Here is a 17,757-nt window from a genome sequence, read left to right as displayed (position 1 = left end):
GCATTTTTTGCTTCTGTTGTTTTACTGTTGTCTTTTATAATGGCTATTGTTGTTAATTTATTGTTGTTCAATAAATTTTATTTTATATAAATATGCCATACTTGGTATTGATAAATGGTCCGTTAGTGATCTTGATATGGACTTCAGTGAAAGTTACATTATTACGTCATTAGATGACAGCAAAGATGAGTGAGTCAGTACAAGGAAGTTGTTTTAGAGCTGTCATGGAAAATCTTTTAAAGGGACAAAGGCAAAAATATATGAATATAATATGGATAACGACCTGAAGAACGAATGCTATATCAGATGCAGGTAATACACTCATTTAGTCGATTTCTCTCTCATGATACCACAATACTCTACATAATACAATAAGCTTCAATTAAGCGACTCAACTTACCCTCATTACTAGTTCTAAAGTGGCGTTTTAAGGTCCTTTCACACTGGACGCGTAACGAAAAAACGAAACGAAAAAGCAAATAGTTCGCGTGCGAATAGTTCGCTTCAAAACCATTCACATCAGCCACGACGCGAATTTGCGACGTTTAGAGCTTAAACATTCCAAAACTTTTGCGCCGACAGCTGAGAAAAAAAGAAAAAAGCTTATAAATCTGAATAACCGAACAGGCTACAGGCTACCTTCTGAAAGAAGTAGAAGCCTCAAGGAAGCTCATGCACTCCATATACTTCCACCTCTTCCTCTGTTTTCCAGCCTGTCCACTTTTAGTTTCCTTTTCCTCTCTCCTTTTTCTCACATAGGTGTCCCTGAGGTTTTTCCACAGTTTTTTTGCGTCTCCAACTAAACAGTACGTTTTGTAATGTCAATACACATTACATGTAAACACGAAGTAACAAGTTAAAATCATTCGACTAGAAAAAACTGTAGATATCACACAGTATAGTATACTAAAAGATGCCCTAAATAGTCTCACTACATTTTGTTACATTTTCAAAGTAAACACGGTCTCTGTCTCAATCTTTGACGATAATAGTGTTAGCTTTCTATCCCAAATATAGTTTAGCCTGCTAGCCTACACAGCACAGGACTATAACAACGACTAAAACTATCACACAACATACTCACAGTCGTGATAACCGAGTTGGTTGGCAATGCTACGCCACACATTATCTTTCAGTTCGTAGTTTTTATTCATTTTGTCAAACAAAACGGGGTTTGTTGACACAAACGCAATCACAAGATCCGTCATTGTTGCTGTGATGTCACCTTTGTTTCCCATATGTGATTGGCTGAAGCCTTTTCTGTCGCCGCAAAAGTAAAAAAAAATCGACATCCAAGCGAAAAAAATAAAAGTCGTTTTTTCGCCGCAGCAGATTCGCGTTCGGTGTGGAAGCACTCATACACAAACAGCTGATCAAAAAATAAAACCATCGCGTGAATTATTCGCGCGTCAAAATCGCGTCCAGTGTGAAAGGACCTTTAGAGTTAGTAACGGAGGTTTAAGCTCAACTGTTAAACTGTCAACTTGAAATTTGAATCCGTGACAGAAGGAAGTAGTTCTTAACGAAAGGATTTTTAAAGACACTCCATTGTTGTTTATTATTTATTTACTCAATTGTGCTGTCGAACTGTTGTATAAATGCAAAATCACACTCGTAGCCATGCGATATGGCTGTATATCAGCACACTGATTACCGGCCAAATCACAGCCGTGCCGAGATACGTGATATTGCTCATTTATATTATATTGTATTATATTATATTATATGCAACCGTTAGTTCTGGTTCTCAAATCTGCAGCCTTTTCCATCCATGCAATATTCTACTAATATCACACAGAAACCATTTCAAAAATTTGTATCAATCCGCTTGTTTCTGCCGGGTCTATACTGGCAGCTTTTCTCACAGCAAGCGTCATTAGTGGAAAACCAAAGCCACTATAATTTAACTGTTATTGTGTCAGGAAATGCAGAGAATGTAGTTGTTTAAAGCTCAAATATACAATTTATATACTGGTATAAACGGTGCCTGTTTGAAAAGAACAGTTTGAAGACGATGTGAGTTCCAGGCCATCAGCAGCCGGTCAGTTCTCATGTAACCATTGCGAACATCTTTTTTTTTTAAGCCAGTCCTTCTGGAATTTGCTGCTGGCTCTTATGTACACTAGTGGTTAAACATGAAATATAATTTGTTTTGGGTAAATCAAACAGCCAATCTTTGTAAGTTACATTATTATGCCATTAGATGGTGGCAAATACTTCTGAGTAAGTCAGTAGCAAAGACTTTTATATTGAAAGAGACTGAAACAAGGTTGTAAACAAGGACATTATTTTTTACTTTAAACACCTTATAAGACGCAACCGACAAATACATTGAATAGCGCTGTAAACAGAAAACCTGTTTACTGTTCAAATGATTCTAAGACAGACATCACTTTCCTCAAATACATTCTAACTTATTTTTTATTCTGGACATAAGAAAGCACATATTTTAAATATCTTTAACACAAAACATGTTATTTGTGAGATAATCATTTGAACTGGTTTTATTTTTCGTCTTTTTTTTAAAATCTTTTTGTGCTTTATCAGCTCTGTAACAAACTAAGATCAGAAGGATACTTCTCCCTCAAAATATGATTACAAGTGGTCACAGGAGATGCGTTTGAGATGTTATTACCAGGTGTAAACAGCAATGTGCTTCGGCTGGCCACTTGTGATTGCCCGAGGTAGATGCTAATATCAGGTGTAAACAGGACCACAGTCATCCCATCCATCAGAACAATGCATTCATGAGCAATACACGTGTGTGATCATTTCCGTTCTAACATGCTGTTGATTTAAGCTGCATCAATGGGCGTCCCTAAGCTACAGTAAGACCTCTCTTACTCCCAGCTTGAGCATTCCTCTCCCGCTGTTGTGTTTACACTGGAGACTGAGTGTACTTCTTTCCTCAGACAGGTCTGTGCAAGAGTCCTGCCTCAGGATGCCATGTAAGGCCTGATTATCTCTGTGCAACAAACGGATATGGAGAGAATTCATAGGCACACATAGTGGAGGAAGTTTACAGAATGGCATGGTCAGAATGTGTTTAAGAAAATAGTAATTGTTTTGACGCTAGTTGTATTTAAATGTTATAAAGAACATATCTCGTAATGGATTAAAATGCATTTTATATATATATATTTTCTATTCATCTGCCGAGCCCCTAATATGAGATGGTTTTGCGTTCCTTCGCAAATGTTTGTTTCACCGAGAAACTTAGCATTTCCTTTGCAAAAAGTTTGCATTCCCCTGAAAAAATTTGCATTCGCTCTCAAAACTTTCGTGTTCTTTGCGAGTGAACGTAAATTTTCTCGGGAAACGCTAACATTTTGCAAGAGAACGCAAAGTTCCGCGGCAGATTGCAAACATTTGTGGGGGAACTCAAAACCATCTCATATTTTTTTTTCCACCACCATGTCCTTTTAAGGCCAGGACACACCAAGTTGAGTTTTTTAGTTTTTTCTCAAAGCCTACTTTTTTTGGTGTGTTCCGCACCGTTGGCTGTAGTCGGTATGCCGATAAGTATGCGATGATGTGTGTGTATGTGGTTTCTCTGCAACACACACAGATCAGTACTCAAATAACAGCAACATCTGAATGTGTTGATGTAATGCTTTGTGAAAATGTTAAATGATTGTCATTCTTTCAGTGCAAATGAGACAATTATTGTAAAAAATTGGGATTTCTCCTTTTTCATGTTTCATTTTCAAGGAAGTTTGTATACTTTTCTCTTGATCTTGGAAGCAATAGCTCATCAAATGATGGAGTAGAACATTATAACCAGGCATGTTTCCAAATACGTGTAAATGAGCGCACTTTCGTAATTTTAAAGTCCTAATTGTAACTAGGTGGAAATTCATTTATTTTTGTACGACTGCAGGCAATGGATTCAGTTGCATGGTGGGCTCTATTTTACCCCTATTTAAACTCTCTTCTGAGGAATCACAGAAATCCCATGAGCTTTTGAAATGGTCTGCTTTGCAACCACACACTGAAGAGATTTTAGTAAATCTAGCCTTCTCACACCAAGCTATAAATGCAGGTATGTGTTTTCTGCAACATAAATATGCACACACATGCTATTTGCCATCAATCATGCACATAAATGTCTATGTCTATTCATGTTTTCAGTTGCATGTTGTACTTTTTAATTATGTAACGCACTCTCAAGCACAACACAAAGGGTGGCATATGATTCCACAGCTTAAACTTTGTTATAGACCAGTTATCCACTGGCGTTTTATGATCCAACAAATTATATGCTCAAGTAGGCCTGCACGATTATGACAAAAATCATAATTGTCGATTATTCCCTTGAAATTGTAATTGCGATTATAAATTACGATTATCACAGTTTACATTGAATGATGTTTTGAATAGCTTTATGCCATTGTTTGAAGCCACTGCATGCCATAGTGTTATATAAAAATAAACAAGCTGAAAACACTCTTCCTGAAAAGCTTTTTTTTTTTGCTTATATATATATTTGACATTTGAGGCTTAATGCTGCATACTGTGTGTGTATATATATATATTATATATAAATGTTTTAAAGAATCCAAACCAAAGTAAATATATGCATGGTATTATAATGTTATATTATCTTATATAACTAAAATTAAAACAATGGGGGGAGGGGGGACCCCTTAAGATAAGCTGTAGAAAGATAAGCACACAGAATAATGTAAGTGAACTTTTTTTTGTAATTGCGCCTTTAAACGATTAAACATAATTGTGGCACCCGTAATTGTAATCGCAATTACAAATTCAATTAATTATGCAGCCCTTTGCACAAGCTATAAGCTAGTGTATTACAGGAATTTGAGCCAGCACAGTTAGTAGATGTAAGTTATTAGGTTTGAAACCCTATGCTGCAGTGACCATGTTTATCTTTATCTCTTTTAGTGTAAGCATTCCTTTGGGTGCTCCTGGAGGCTAGGTAATACTCAGAAGCACAGCTTCAATAAAAGGCTGTTGAACTGCATGTGGTCTGCCCTTCAAGGAGAAGAAAGAGAGGTTACAAAAACCTGTTGAGCCTGCTATTTACTGCATCTAAATATCTAGCAGATAATTTTTTTTTATGGATACGAGCATGTGGTTTTTCTTTTAGCATGATATCAAGTGTCTGGCAGTCAGTAATGATGCTACTAGCTTTTATCAGAGTAGTTCCTTTTTTACAACATATCTCAGATTATAATTAACAAACATATGTATTGCGTTGCACACAAATTGATTTCAATTTTCCTCCTGAACTAAAATAACGTTCGTATGCTGCGTTCACATCATGTCGTAACCGTAATTACGAGATGGCAACCCGTGACGTCCTCAGACTCTGATTTATGCATTTCTATGGCAACACTATCAACGCCGGAATTAAACTGCAGCAGTCAGGTGGTACAAGTCAGAGCTCTGTAAGTTGTTTACGTTCATTATTATTGTAATGTTATGTGCTTTGAGACATGAGGTAATTTATTGCCGTCTCTAGTGACGCTTTGCAGACTCTGTTCTGGCTGTGCGCATTCATGTTTTTTGAAGAAGGCGTGGTTTAGGAGACGCTCTGAAGGGAGGGTGGGATCTTATGCTTTCAAATCTAGCTGGCTATTGCTAGGCTCTTTGAAGTGGCCTACTCTACCTTTAAATAAAATTTTAATTAAATCAGATAGTTATTTGGATGAAATAGATCAGATAGTTTTTATTAAATAAATAAATACAGTTGTAATCGAAATTATTCAACCCCCATTTACAAACTGTTTGCAATGAAGAAATCAAACAAAAGTAATTGCTCAACACATGTTTCAAGTGGTTTCCCAAAATTCAACTGAAAATGCAAAAAATGCTTTTAAAGACTTCTGCAGTCAATGCAAAACACATGCCCAAACAAACAACACGTATCATTGCCTAAGACAATGGGTCCCAATCACTACTAATTACCTAGATTATTTCGTATTTGAACTTCTCATGAAAAACCTCTGCCTAATTCACAACACATTAGTACACATGAATTTTTTCTTAATCTTGTTCTAATGTTAGTGAATTTGGAGTATTCTAAATGAACAGACGCGTGCAAGAGGTTAGTCTTTTGCATAAAAAACACTCAAACCATCTCCATATACGGGCTTTCTGCGCAACCTTTCCTTAACAGCGTTTCGTCTCTCTCGTCAAACATATGCCACTCTCGCCAGATCCTCGAGCAGTGCCAAGTGTGTCATTCTCAAAACTAGTTTAAACACATTAAATACCTTTTATACAGACCCAGATACAGATCTCTCATTAGCCAGCTGTACATATGTGTAAATCTCTGTTATTCAGAGAAATCTTGCAGCTGAAGCTATAAGACAGCTTTTCTTACTCTTTCACTCTATGTGATGAAATATATTTATGTCATGACAACTCTCGGAGTGTTAAGCATGGTAATGCATATGACAATGTTGATATGTTTGGTCTTGGTAGAATAGATCTGCTATGCTGCTGCTGTTGGTTATTGCTGCTGCTGCAGAGCAAAATGGAATACAGCAGGAACCAGTCAGCTGTGCTTTATTGAGGAATGATATGATTGCAAGCAGATTGAGTTAAGGACCTATCATCCTGTGACATCTAGAGTTTAATGACAGAACTTTGTATTTAAGATGAAATTAAATTTAATTATTTAGTCATTTTATTATATAATTCTATATATTATATTATTGTTATATTATATTCATGTTAAGATGAAATATAACTTAACACAATTATATTTCTGCACAGAGAAAGTGCTTTTTGTGTGTGTATAGTTTAAGTTGTTCCTAAATTGTTTAATACATTTTTTTGTACAAGGTTTTTGGTGAGTCATGATTTGTTCGTGAAAATGTTTGTACACAGATTTCGTGATTGAGATCCAATCTTTGTATGGGATTAAAACACTTGATGGTATGATAATTTTCCTAAAAACGTGCATTCCCTAATGTGGATCCTTTTGTAGTAGATCAGTTCCAGCTTTTGGAGGCAGACAAATTAAATCCTGGCCAATCACAGAGAGAGCGAGAAAGAGAGAGAGAGAGATAGAGAGAGAGAGAGAGAGAGAGAGAGAGAGAGAGAGGGAGGGAGAGATATGCTTCTGCCCCGGGGATGTGGATCTTGTCAGAGTCTATGATGGATTCTTTGGCCTGCCTGATATTAAGGTATTACTTTACCCGTGGTTTCAGGGGTGGGTCGATACAGATGCACTGTCGATGACTGGATAAAGGAAAGTCTTTTTCTGTTCTACCAGTCTTATATGATCACTTTTTTGTTTTTATTATATGGTTGCAGCCTTGGTGTGTAGCAACTACAGTATCTCACCTTATCATCAGCTCTAATTCGTGTTGTCATGTTGTTGTACATGCAGAGGTTTAAAGGTGTAAATTAGCCCATCATGCTGATGAAATAATCTAACCCTACAGATCCCGTGTCTTCTGACTGGCATGTTCATCTAGACTGTAATAAGGTCACCAAATTGCTTTGGCTTCACAAAAAAAACGTTTACCACTAGCGATTTATACAAGCATCTCTCAGGTGATCTGGCTCAGAAGCAGGAAGGAGGTGTTTATACTGAGAACAGACCAGCAGAGAATTTCAGCTTCCTGATAACCAACTGACCAGAACGTTTGACCAAAAATAGGTAGTAAACACTACTAGAAATGCCAGGAACAGGTAATAAACATTAGAAAAGCGAACAAGGGCAGTGTGATTGAGGGAAACGGGAAACCAAAAACTAGATGGACACGACAGAGAACCAGAGTATCAGCACAGTTCTAGTAAATACATTCACTAAAATTAGCAACATTGACACTGAACTAAGTACCAATTATTAAACAATATAAACAAATGTTCAACCACTGGTGAAAATGCTTCTAATTTGTTTTGTTTGTTTATAAATTATATTATCAGTGTAAGAATTAAAAGTTGAATATAAAAATCTCAATGAATTTTTGAATGTCTTAATTTTTGTTTATTTTGTCTCTCTTGCTTTAATGACAGAAACAATTGAGCTGCATGAAATACAAACGTTTGCATAAAACCTGATGATCATGTTCTTCAGCATGATTTTAAATTATCCAAAGAGCATCTTGAGCTTCAGTGGAAGAAATAACATCTGACTGACTGTACAGTGTCACACATTTAATTATTTGGTTAATCATCTAGAAATAGTGCCGAATCTAAAATTATTCTTAAATAATAATAGCTGATATTATTGTTTAAGGTATTAATGTAAATTGTTTTAAATAATATATATAAACCATTTGCTGAAATTACACACATCACCTTCAACTGGACAGAAAAGGACAAAAAAATATGGGTAGAATGTCAGATAGCAGCAGTAAAATGAGGAAAAGGAAGTGGCTCAGGGACGAATCCCTCACCAACACTTTTAATCATAAGAGATCAGTAAATAATTTGTAAGAGAGCATCTTTAATGCTTCACTGATCTCCACTGAGTTTCTTATTGAGATATTAAGAGATAATTATGGCTTCGCTTCTATAATTATACCCATGCCAGTGATTAATTCCAATTCCAATCAGGCATATTGATCAAGGTTCTACATGAGTTTGCCGCTGACATTTCTGTCGGCTAAAGGTCGTGTGAGGTAATCACTGATCTCCCTCAAACTCTGGAAAAGAACGTGTTGACATTTAATCATCATTCTTTAGAAATCCTCATTCACAGCACAAGCTTTACACCGAAATACACGACACACACACCTCTTACTACACACACTCTCCTCACATTTAACTACCTCGCCAGGGGTGGGGACAGCACCAGACATGCCAGTCTGTTTTACTGATAAGTGTGTTTCCCCACAGAAGACGTAAAACAAAAGCAGCCGTTGCGGTTTTCAGTCCGTTATCTTTACAGACGTATTTCACTTCTGAATATTAAGTATTGCTTGTGTCTTCATGGCATCATCAGACTTGCAAATAATTCTTTAAATGCGGAGATGAGTGGTTTTACACACAAAAACTTTGTTTGATGTACAGCATGTGTTTGAAGCCATGCATGTAAACTCCAGATGTTCATTTGATTCTCAGTTCTGTCATCAAAGGCTTCAGGCTTTGTGTGTGTGTGTGTGTGTGTGTGTGTGTGTGTGTGTGTGTGTGTGTGTGTGTGTGTGTGTGTGTGTGTGTGTGTGTGTGTGTGTGTGTGTGTGTGTGTGTGTGTGTGTGTGTGTGTGTGTGTGTGTGTGTGTGTGTGTGTGTGAGTGAGTGAGTGAGTGTGTGTGAGAGAGAGCGCATGCTGTTGTATGTACGTATGCTCCGTGTGTGCGGGGGAAAAAAGGAGGGCTTAAAAAATGGAAATCTATTACTCTTATCCTGCCCTCTGACATTTACATTTTAATCATGTTACAGTTTCATTTTTCCAAGAATTTCACAGTTCACATTAACTATAGGTGTATGTTTATGTGTATACAGTTGGTTCTAACTGCATTTGCCATTGTGTTCCCCTCACACTTCCCTCCACATCCACCATGGTCGTCACCATGACAACAGCCCGTTCATCAGGTGCTGTTTGCGGATCAACCGAAATTAAGACAATTCCCAAATTCCATGACTTAATGGAATTACGACTATGCGTGTCACTAGTTTTGTACAAAATATGTTTGCAATCCTCCATCTGAGCTTGTGTGTTTCAGGTCATAGCACAAATCTAATAGGATGAAAGCACAGAGCTGAACGCAGGAGAGCAGGGGCCCGAATCAGAGCCCAATGCCAATTAGATTTGTCTCTGACTCCATCTTTTGTTATTTGATTCCCTCTCTGCCATTGATATCTCACTCAGATGAATGAGCAAGTATCCTGTATTTAACATTTGAGGTTAAAACTTGACGTTTTATTTATTGCATTGGATGCTGTGTGTTTGAGTCTTTACGTGCAAAGCCTGTTTAATTTGTTCTATTCACTGCATTCAGTTTATTTTTGCAGGACTTGTATCAAGTGTGATATTTCTTTTAGACATGAATCAAATCATCATTGTCAACGCTCTACACATCTCTCCTAAACCTTGTGTGTTCATTTATGAGTTTCAAAAGTTTTTCAGGTCAGTAAGCAAGGATGGATTAAATTGACTAGAAGTGGCATTTATGGCATTTACAGTGTTAGAAAAAGAAAATTCTATTTCAAATTAATTCTGTTCTCTTTATTCATCAAAGAATCCTGAAAAAAAATCTATCATGGTTTCCACAAAAATGTTAAGCAGCACAACTGTTTTCAATATGGATGATAATAAGAAATTATTCAAAAGTTGGAACTGAATCTGTTTTCTGATTAGTTAAACAAAGATATTTCCTCTCACAATGCCTGTTTTAAACACTGAGATATCTCTCATTGTTTATTTTCATGTATTAAAAACTGATGTATTTTATAGAGATTAAGTACTTATTTACTTTGTTTTTCTACTGAACGAAGCAGTTATCGAGTAAATTTTTTCAAACAACATTGATTTTTAACAAACCAGATTCTGTGACAGGTTTATTCCCTCAGTTTTGAACACAGTATCTATATGTATTCTTGCTCTGCCTAATGGAAAGTAATTATCTCTTTGTTTCCGCTGTAGTAGAACTGCGATTGAATCCAGTAGCTAATTACCTCGGAGTCTTTGGTCTGTGTGTGTGCGTGTGTGCGTGTGTGCGTGTGTGTGCGTGCGTGTGTGTGTGTAACAGTGGTCATACCCATTTGTTCATTTCACTGTTTTAAATATTCAAGCCCATATATGATATCTTAGCGACAATGTGATATTTAGTAACGTAGGCCTGTTCTGCTGAATGATGCGTTATGATTGTCATCCTTCCTTTCAGAACAGTTGCTAGCAGCCTTTTTGACTTATTTCTGAAGTTAGATCGTCACTTCGTAAGGTATTTTTTTTTCAGAAAGAAGATGTGTGTATTTGTGTGCAAGAACTACGTATCATTTTCATCTGAATAGATTAGACGTTCAGCCGTCTTTGGTCATGAGCCAGTTACATTCTATTCTCTGCCTCTATCAATGAGATTAACTGCGTTTGTATGAGGCTGTCAAGGAACAGTGAGAGAGGACTCAAGTGCAGAATGAGTTTTAAAACAGTTTATTGAGACACACAGCAGGTGGGACAAGTGATGGTGGAAGAGTGGGTTAACAATCCAACAGAAGGTAAAGAATGAAGTATAAAGACCAACTTGACATGAATTTGACATTGACTTGACCCACAAAACAGGAAACGTAGGCAGGAACAACATACGAAAAAATCCACAACTTGGAACAATGAGCAAGAAATCAAATGAGGCAATGTGTAACACAGGTAGCACAACACACTCAATTACAACGAACTGGCAAAACATGAAGAAAAAGCTCTGCAACAACTTCCTCCACCTCGTCCATCTTTCTCAATGTTAACATTTTCTCCTGCGGTTCGTGTGCCTGCTAGCTCAGAGACTGTGTTTCACAGACAGTTCAGAATAGCTATTTTAAAATGTTTGTAACACGGTTAGATGTTATGGGAAGGAGGAGGCAGGAACCGGCGAACATTTAAAACACTTTAAAATAAACAAATCCAAAATGAAAGTAAAAGACAGCAGCCCCTCATGGACAACTGCTGTCACATAATAAAACACAAACAAAACAAAACACGGGTTCAGGCCTGTTCCTCTCTCGATCTCCACTGTCATCACTCCTGCGTGAGAGATACGAGACCGGTTCGTCGTGCAGGCGGCGCTCATCAGTAATCACGCCACCGGCCTCGTCCTGCTCGCCACAATGTTCTTTAGAAACACTGCACAGTTTGATCTGCTAGTTGTTAGTACATGCAGAGGTTCTGCTTTAGCAAATTAACTCATTTTAGAACACATTGTATTCTGATTTAATGGAATGTAATTAGTGTAGATTGATGGCGGTTAACATTTCTGTGAAAATAGCACAGTAATTTGTAAAAAAAAAAAATTATAATAAACTTGGTGTTATTATGCCCATTATCTCTTTGAATGATGATCTAGACCAGTGTTTCCAAACCTTTTTTTGTGTGTGTGTTCCTCCACAGCCCCATCGGTCTCTGGTACCATTTCATTGACATGTCAAAACATCAAAAAATGCATCCCTTTTGACTTGTACACAATATTATTTAACATTATCATTAATCGTATTAAAATGGTCATTATTACAATGATTCACTTTTGAAATAAAAAATCACCAAGTAGCTTTTTTTCTCCATTAATATGAGGTACCTGAGCTTGTTTGTGTTTCACAAGTTTTGACTGTTCTGGGTAAATTTTATGATAAAAAAAAATCAGATTTAATCCACTCTGCATAGGACAAATTAAAGTCATTTTGATTTTTGTGCAGTGGAATTTAAATTCCATAGAACCAAAATTTTAATTTTAACTTTACACGGTAATACTTTATTTTAATGTGTCCTTGTTACATTTATTTACTATATTAATAACTATAAATGAGGCATAATTACATGCAACTAACCTTAAATCAAACCCTAATCCTACCCTAACCTAGTAAGTACATGTAGTTATTAATATTACTCAGTACTTAAATGTATAATTACACTAACAGGGAAACGTTAAAATTAAGTGTAACCGTATTTTCAACTTGCAATGGGCTTAGGCTACATGTTTAACAAAGGAAGATCTTTCTGAAGTTACATACGAATCTACATTTACAAACATCTTCAGTGTGACATAATAGAAATAAAGAGGGGGAGAGTCTTTTTTTTAAAAACAGTTTATTTTTTTTCAGTTACATTTTTGTGTATTTATGTATTCCCATAAAAATAAAGGATTTCTTCAAGATTCAAGAACTTAAGGCTTAATGAAATTAGTTGTTTGAATGAATGTGTTTTTTTTTTCACTGAAAGAACATATGGATTAATATTTCATTTCTTTTCCCCAAAATGAGCTGGTGCTTTCAACATCCACATATTTGGATGCAGTAAGATTCACAGATATATCTTATGCTGTATTTGAAAATGGCTTTCTTTCTACTGAAAAGATGGATCTGTTGATTTAAATAGATCAACATCGCCCTCTAGTGTAGATATAAAGCAGCAGTAATCTTACATCATTTTGGAAGTACTCCTACTTTGTATAAAGAGCAGTTTCACTGCAAAGATTTTACATAAGTGTGAGATGAATAAACATAAACTGAATATTTTCTCTTCTTCCTCAGAATATGCCCAGGCTGCAGGATGGGCTCCAACAACACAGAGTTGGGCCTGTACTCGGCATCCGACGCCCTGGGAGTGGGAATCTACCCGGAATCCACTCCGTGGCCACTGCTCCAGAACACAAGCCTCATCAACCTCAGTGCTGTTTTCAAGCTCAATGGAAGTAATGTAGAGGTTGAAGGTCAATCCTATGATCCTCTGGGTGGACACTCACTCTGGCAGGTCATTCTCATCGTTATCTTTACAGGACTGCTGTCCCTTATTACTATTATCGGCAACATCTTGGTCATGGTGTCGTTTAAAGTCAACCGGCAGCTTAAAACAGTTAACAATTACTTCCTACTGAGTTTAGCCGTTGCAGATCTCATCATTGGGGTCATCTCTATGAACTTGTACACTGCCTACATTATCATGGGCCAGTGGGCAATGGGTAACTGGGCATGCGACTTCTGGCTAGCCATAGACTATGTAGCCAGCAATGCATCTGTCATGAATTTGCTGGTCATTAGCTTTGACCGCTATTTCTCCATTACGAGGCCTCTGACGTACCGTGCCAAACGTACCACCAGGCGGGCAGGAGTGATGATCGGTCTGGCATGGTTTGTGTCGCTCATACTTTGGGCACCTGCCATTTTGTTTTGGCAGTATTTTGTTGGAGAAAGGACTGTTCCACCGGATAAATGCTACATTCAGTTTCTCTCCGAGCCCATTATAACATTTTGCACCGCAATGGCGGCCTTCTACCTGCCGGTGACAATAATGAGTGTTCTGTACTGGCGAATATACAAAGAGACGGAGAACCGTTCTCGAGAACTTGCAGGATTACAAGGCTCGGGTGCGCGGTTTGTGGGTGTCGAACGGCCGCGTTTCCACCTCCGCGCTACTGGGGGAAGCTCTAGAAGCTGCAGCAGCTTTGAACTGGGCCAACCTGGCCACAAACAAAGCTCCTTTCATGGTCTGAGCGGCCGATTCCACTGCTGGGGGTGGAAGTCGGGTGGCAGGGATAAAGGTGGCCCGCACCGGGAGGCGGATCAGAGCAGCAGTGACAGCTGGAACAACAACGACACTGGACTTTCAGCCGACCACTCGGGCTCATCTGACGAGGACGAGAGCGCGCCATCCACCACTCGGGCCATCTTCTCCATTGTTCTCAATCTGCCTGGCATGAGGGCAGCGGTAAGCTCCCAGGTTACTTCCTGTGAGGATTTGGACACGGAGGAAGATCCGTTACAGTCGCCTGAAGAGAAGGACGGCAGGGGTGGCAGCATCTCGTGCTCCGTCACCAACGGCAATAAACATTTTGGCACAAGTATGGGTAAAGTTCCGTCAATGTCCTCCATTCAGCCTTCAATAGATCGAAGCGCAGATTGTGGGAACACCACCATCAAATCTGCCTCAGCGCCCATAACTTTCAAAGAGGCAGCTCTAGCAAAGCGTTTCGCAGTTCGTGCAAGGACTCAAATCACCAAGCGGAAGCGCATGTCGCTAATAAAAGAAAAGAAAGCGGCACAAACTCTAAGCGCCATCCTTTTCGCCTTCATTATAACGTGGACGCCTTATAACATCATGGTGCTAGTAAACACTTTCTGCAATGGCTGCATACCTGAGAACCTCTGGGCGTTAGGCTATTGGCTATGCTATGTTAACAGTACAGTAAATCCTATGTGCTATGCACTTTGCAACAAGACTTTTCGTACCACTTTTAAGATGATCCTGCTATGTCGCTGGGATCAGAAAAAAAGCAAGCCAAGCTTTCCACAAAGACAGGCTGTGAGGTTTCACAGAAGCATACCAACAGACTCTACATAGCAGCTCAGTGGTGAGGCTAAATTGCTAATGCTAAAATGGAAGTTGCAAGAGGAGATTCCTCAAGTATCTGTACTATATACTAATGTGTGTGTGTCAATGTGGATGTGTAGTTCAGTCTCTTAGGATCCATGGTCACTAGATTTTAACATTAAGGCACTGGTTTAGTGTACAAAGAGCTTCACACCTGAGCAAGTACAATTGCCATAAGTACTTCCTGTGACTTTTATACTTTATGCCTTTAAAACGGCAGTGCCAACTTTCAGGAGTTCAGCAGCAACGTATAGAAAACTACATTTAAAATGGAAACTGTGTATCTTGAACCTCAGAGGGTTGATCGGATACGATACACTCAATTAATTGTTTGAATATTTTAATGTTGCATATTAGATATCTCAATCTTGTCAATGAACAGAAATTAAAATGTGATTTTTTATTTTTTTTCAAATAAGGCAATGTATATCAAAGTATTTACGGTAAATAATAATAAGATATTTCTTTTTGTAAGTGAAATATTCTGATTTCTGTGAACGCGTCCCACACAGATATTCAGTATCTTTGCTGTCTTGGTAAGTGTAAGTGTTCTTCTGCAACATGTGAGCCACAGTTGAACACTTAGTAAGTTTTTCTCTCCTGTTCAGATTTCTGGTTATTCATAAACAGCACTTCCGTAAGCTGTTCTAGTATGAAGCGTGGTTGTTTACAATTGTTTTGCTACAAGTATTTCAATAGCTATTATGTACGTTTTCAGTGCACATTGAATATGTTTGGAATGCCTTATTGTTTGAGCTTTGAGATTGTGCACTGATTATACTGGGCTATCTGTGAAATCGTTTATGAAACCCTTAAGAATGTTTTTAACTCTGTTTAATCAACATTCAGATTTTGACAGTAGTGTGCGGGGATGTAATTCCATTTACAACCAAACTGTTTGCTTTATCATCACGTTATTTTGGAGTGCCAGGTTTTAACCTAACAAGCCAAATTGGTTAGCCACAGTAGCTGCATATTTGCTTAATAAAAAGCACACCAAATTTAGACCTATCAATCAAACATGCATGTTTCTTCAACTATAGGCTCTGTTGGCCCTGTGGAGAAAATAGAATATTTCAAAACACACACAGATTATTTAATTTACCCACTAACAATGTCCAACAGTGGACTTACAGTACATGCATTATCATGTTTCTAAAACGTCATGTATATGTCCAACAGTGGAATTAAAGTACATGCATTTTCATGTTTCTAAAACGTCATGTATATTTAAAACACAATGTCATTTTCATCACATCTCAGCTGATTTTTAATTACCTTCTGCGATGGAAGTCACATTTTAAAAATTTATGAAATTACTGGTCTTCTTTTTGTCAAAATTAATTGGATTAAATGAAATAATCTTTGGAAATGACACAAATTTTACACTTACCATTCATTTCCATTTCCTTACCATTCACTTACCACTCATTTTCCTGGTGTTTTGAGGAATTACGAATAATTGCCTGATTTGTAACTTAGCTGTCATTTGTATTAGTAATGAAACTAACTTTTTGATATGTTTTTATGTTTTACATTGGCCTTGTAAGATCAAAGTTAAAATTGAGCTTCTGTGCGGTGTTGTTTGTGGCTTTGTTCTCGTTTTGTTCCAAATTGGCTGTGTACAAGTCAAAGTTTAATGATAGAGTTCCTGTCAAATTTGTAATAACTGTTGAATGTTTCAAAAATACAGCTCAGTTCAAAATGCATTTTTATCCTCAGATTGTTTCTCAAAATAAATGTAACATTTTAAAAATGCATCGTTTCTCTTAGTAATAAATACAGAACTTGTTTGTGGAAACTTGTTTGTTGGTTGTTGTTTTTTAAGGCATAAAGACCTAACACTGTCTGTTTATGAAAGAAGATGCACCAATTGCTGTTGGCGGCATGTAATAGGAAAGAAAGCCATGTGATGACAGTACTCATGTGATCTAGGAAGAGGAGCAGCACAGCCAATGTCACAAACACTTACTTGATCCCTCAATTTATTGGAGACTCCATCGAGGCAAGTATGCATTTTCTTTCGATACTTCTCTTTTTTATGCTTTTCTGTCTTGTTAGATTAATTCACAGCAACAGGTTTACGGTTCGTTCTTGATGTCGGGTTAGATGAATTCGGAATAGCAGTGAATTTCTAGACTAATCGTACAGTAGTAAAACTGAGCTCGTACACTGACTGATGTGAGGAATTAATCTGAGAGAGATGTATCAGTATGTAATAAGGCTTATCTATAGGTCCACGCCTTCCTTATTGATGAAAAGGTTCCATTTTTAGTGAAGATTGTGTATATATTTTAGAGAAGATTGTATATAGATATTGTGTGTGTGTGTGTGTGTGTGTGTGTGTGTGTGTGTGTGTGTGTGTGTGTGTGTGTGTGTGTGTATATATAGTAAAGTTGTCCTACTTCACTATGATCTCTGAAATTTTGTTCAGTAACTTTTTTTATATGAAAATGTCATTTTCTCCAGGCACAGATACAAGCTATGTTCTGGATTAAAATGATTATTATATAAATCTGTTGAGAGCTGACAGAAAAGTGTCTGATACTACAAGGCTGGAGGACAACACTGATTTCAGGCCTGCTGGCCACAGCCGTACATCAGTTTATGAGATCAGTTTGTAAGCTCACATGACGCTGCTCTGGCGCACTCACACACACACACACATGAAATTCCGGTCCTATTTTCAGACATTCAGTGTGCAGATTTATGTGGACTATACAAAAAAAAATCGTAATTTATTTTTTTGTTTATTATTGTTA

The 17,757-nt window shown here is 37.5% G+C and overlaps 1 protein-coding gene across 4 annotated transcripts in view; it reads left to right on the top strand.

Moving 5' to 3' along the window:
- Window positions 1-16,306, top strand: part of chrm3a (cholinergic receptor, muscarinic 3a) — a 177,272-nt gene extending 160,966 nt beyond the window's left edge. For 2 of the 4 annotated variants that reach the window (XM_077239288.1, XM_077239287.1), the window contains exons 3-4: window positions 6,959-7,157; window positions 13,159-16,306. In XM_077239288.1, the coding sequence (XP_077095403.1) occupies window positions 7,105-7,157; window positions 13,159-14,965 (1,860 nt within the window). In that variant the 5' untranslated portion in view covers window positions 6,959-7,104 and the 3' untranslated portion in view covers window positions 14,966-16,306. The remainder of the gene's footprint in view (window positions 1-6,958; window positions 7,158-13,158) is intronic. The other 2 variants (XM_077239290.1, XM_077239289.1) reach the window with 1 other exon arrangement.
- Window positions 16,307-17,757: the final 1,451 nt, after the last annotated feature.

The sequence above is a fragment of the Siphateles boraxobius genome, unplaced genomic scaffold, assembly GCF_051911475.1.
Source record: "Siphateles boraxobius isolate OS27281-9 unplaced genomic scaffold, OSU_SipBor_1 22, whole genome shotgun sequence".
In the NCBI taxonomy this organism is placed as follows: Eukaryota; Metazoa; Chordata; class Actinopteri; order Cypriniformes; family Leuciscidae; genus Siphateles; species Siphateles boraxobius.
The sequence above is the reverse complement of the archived record's forward strand: the minus strand, read 5'-3'. Positions and strand labels throughout refer to the sequence as shown.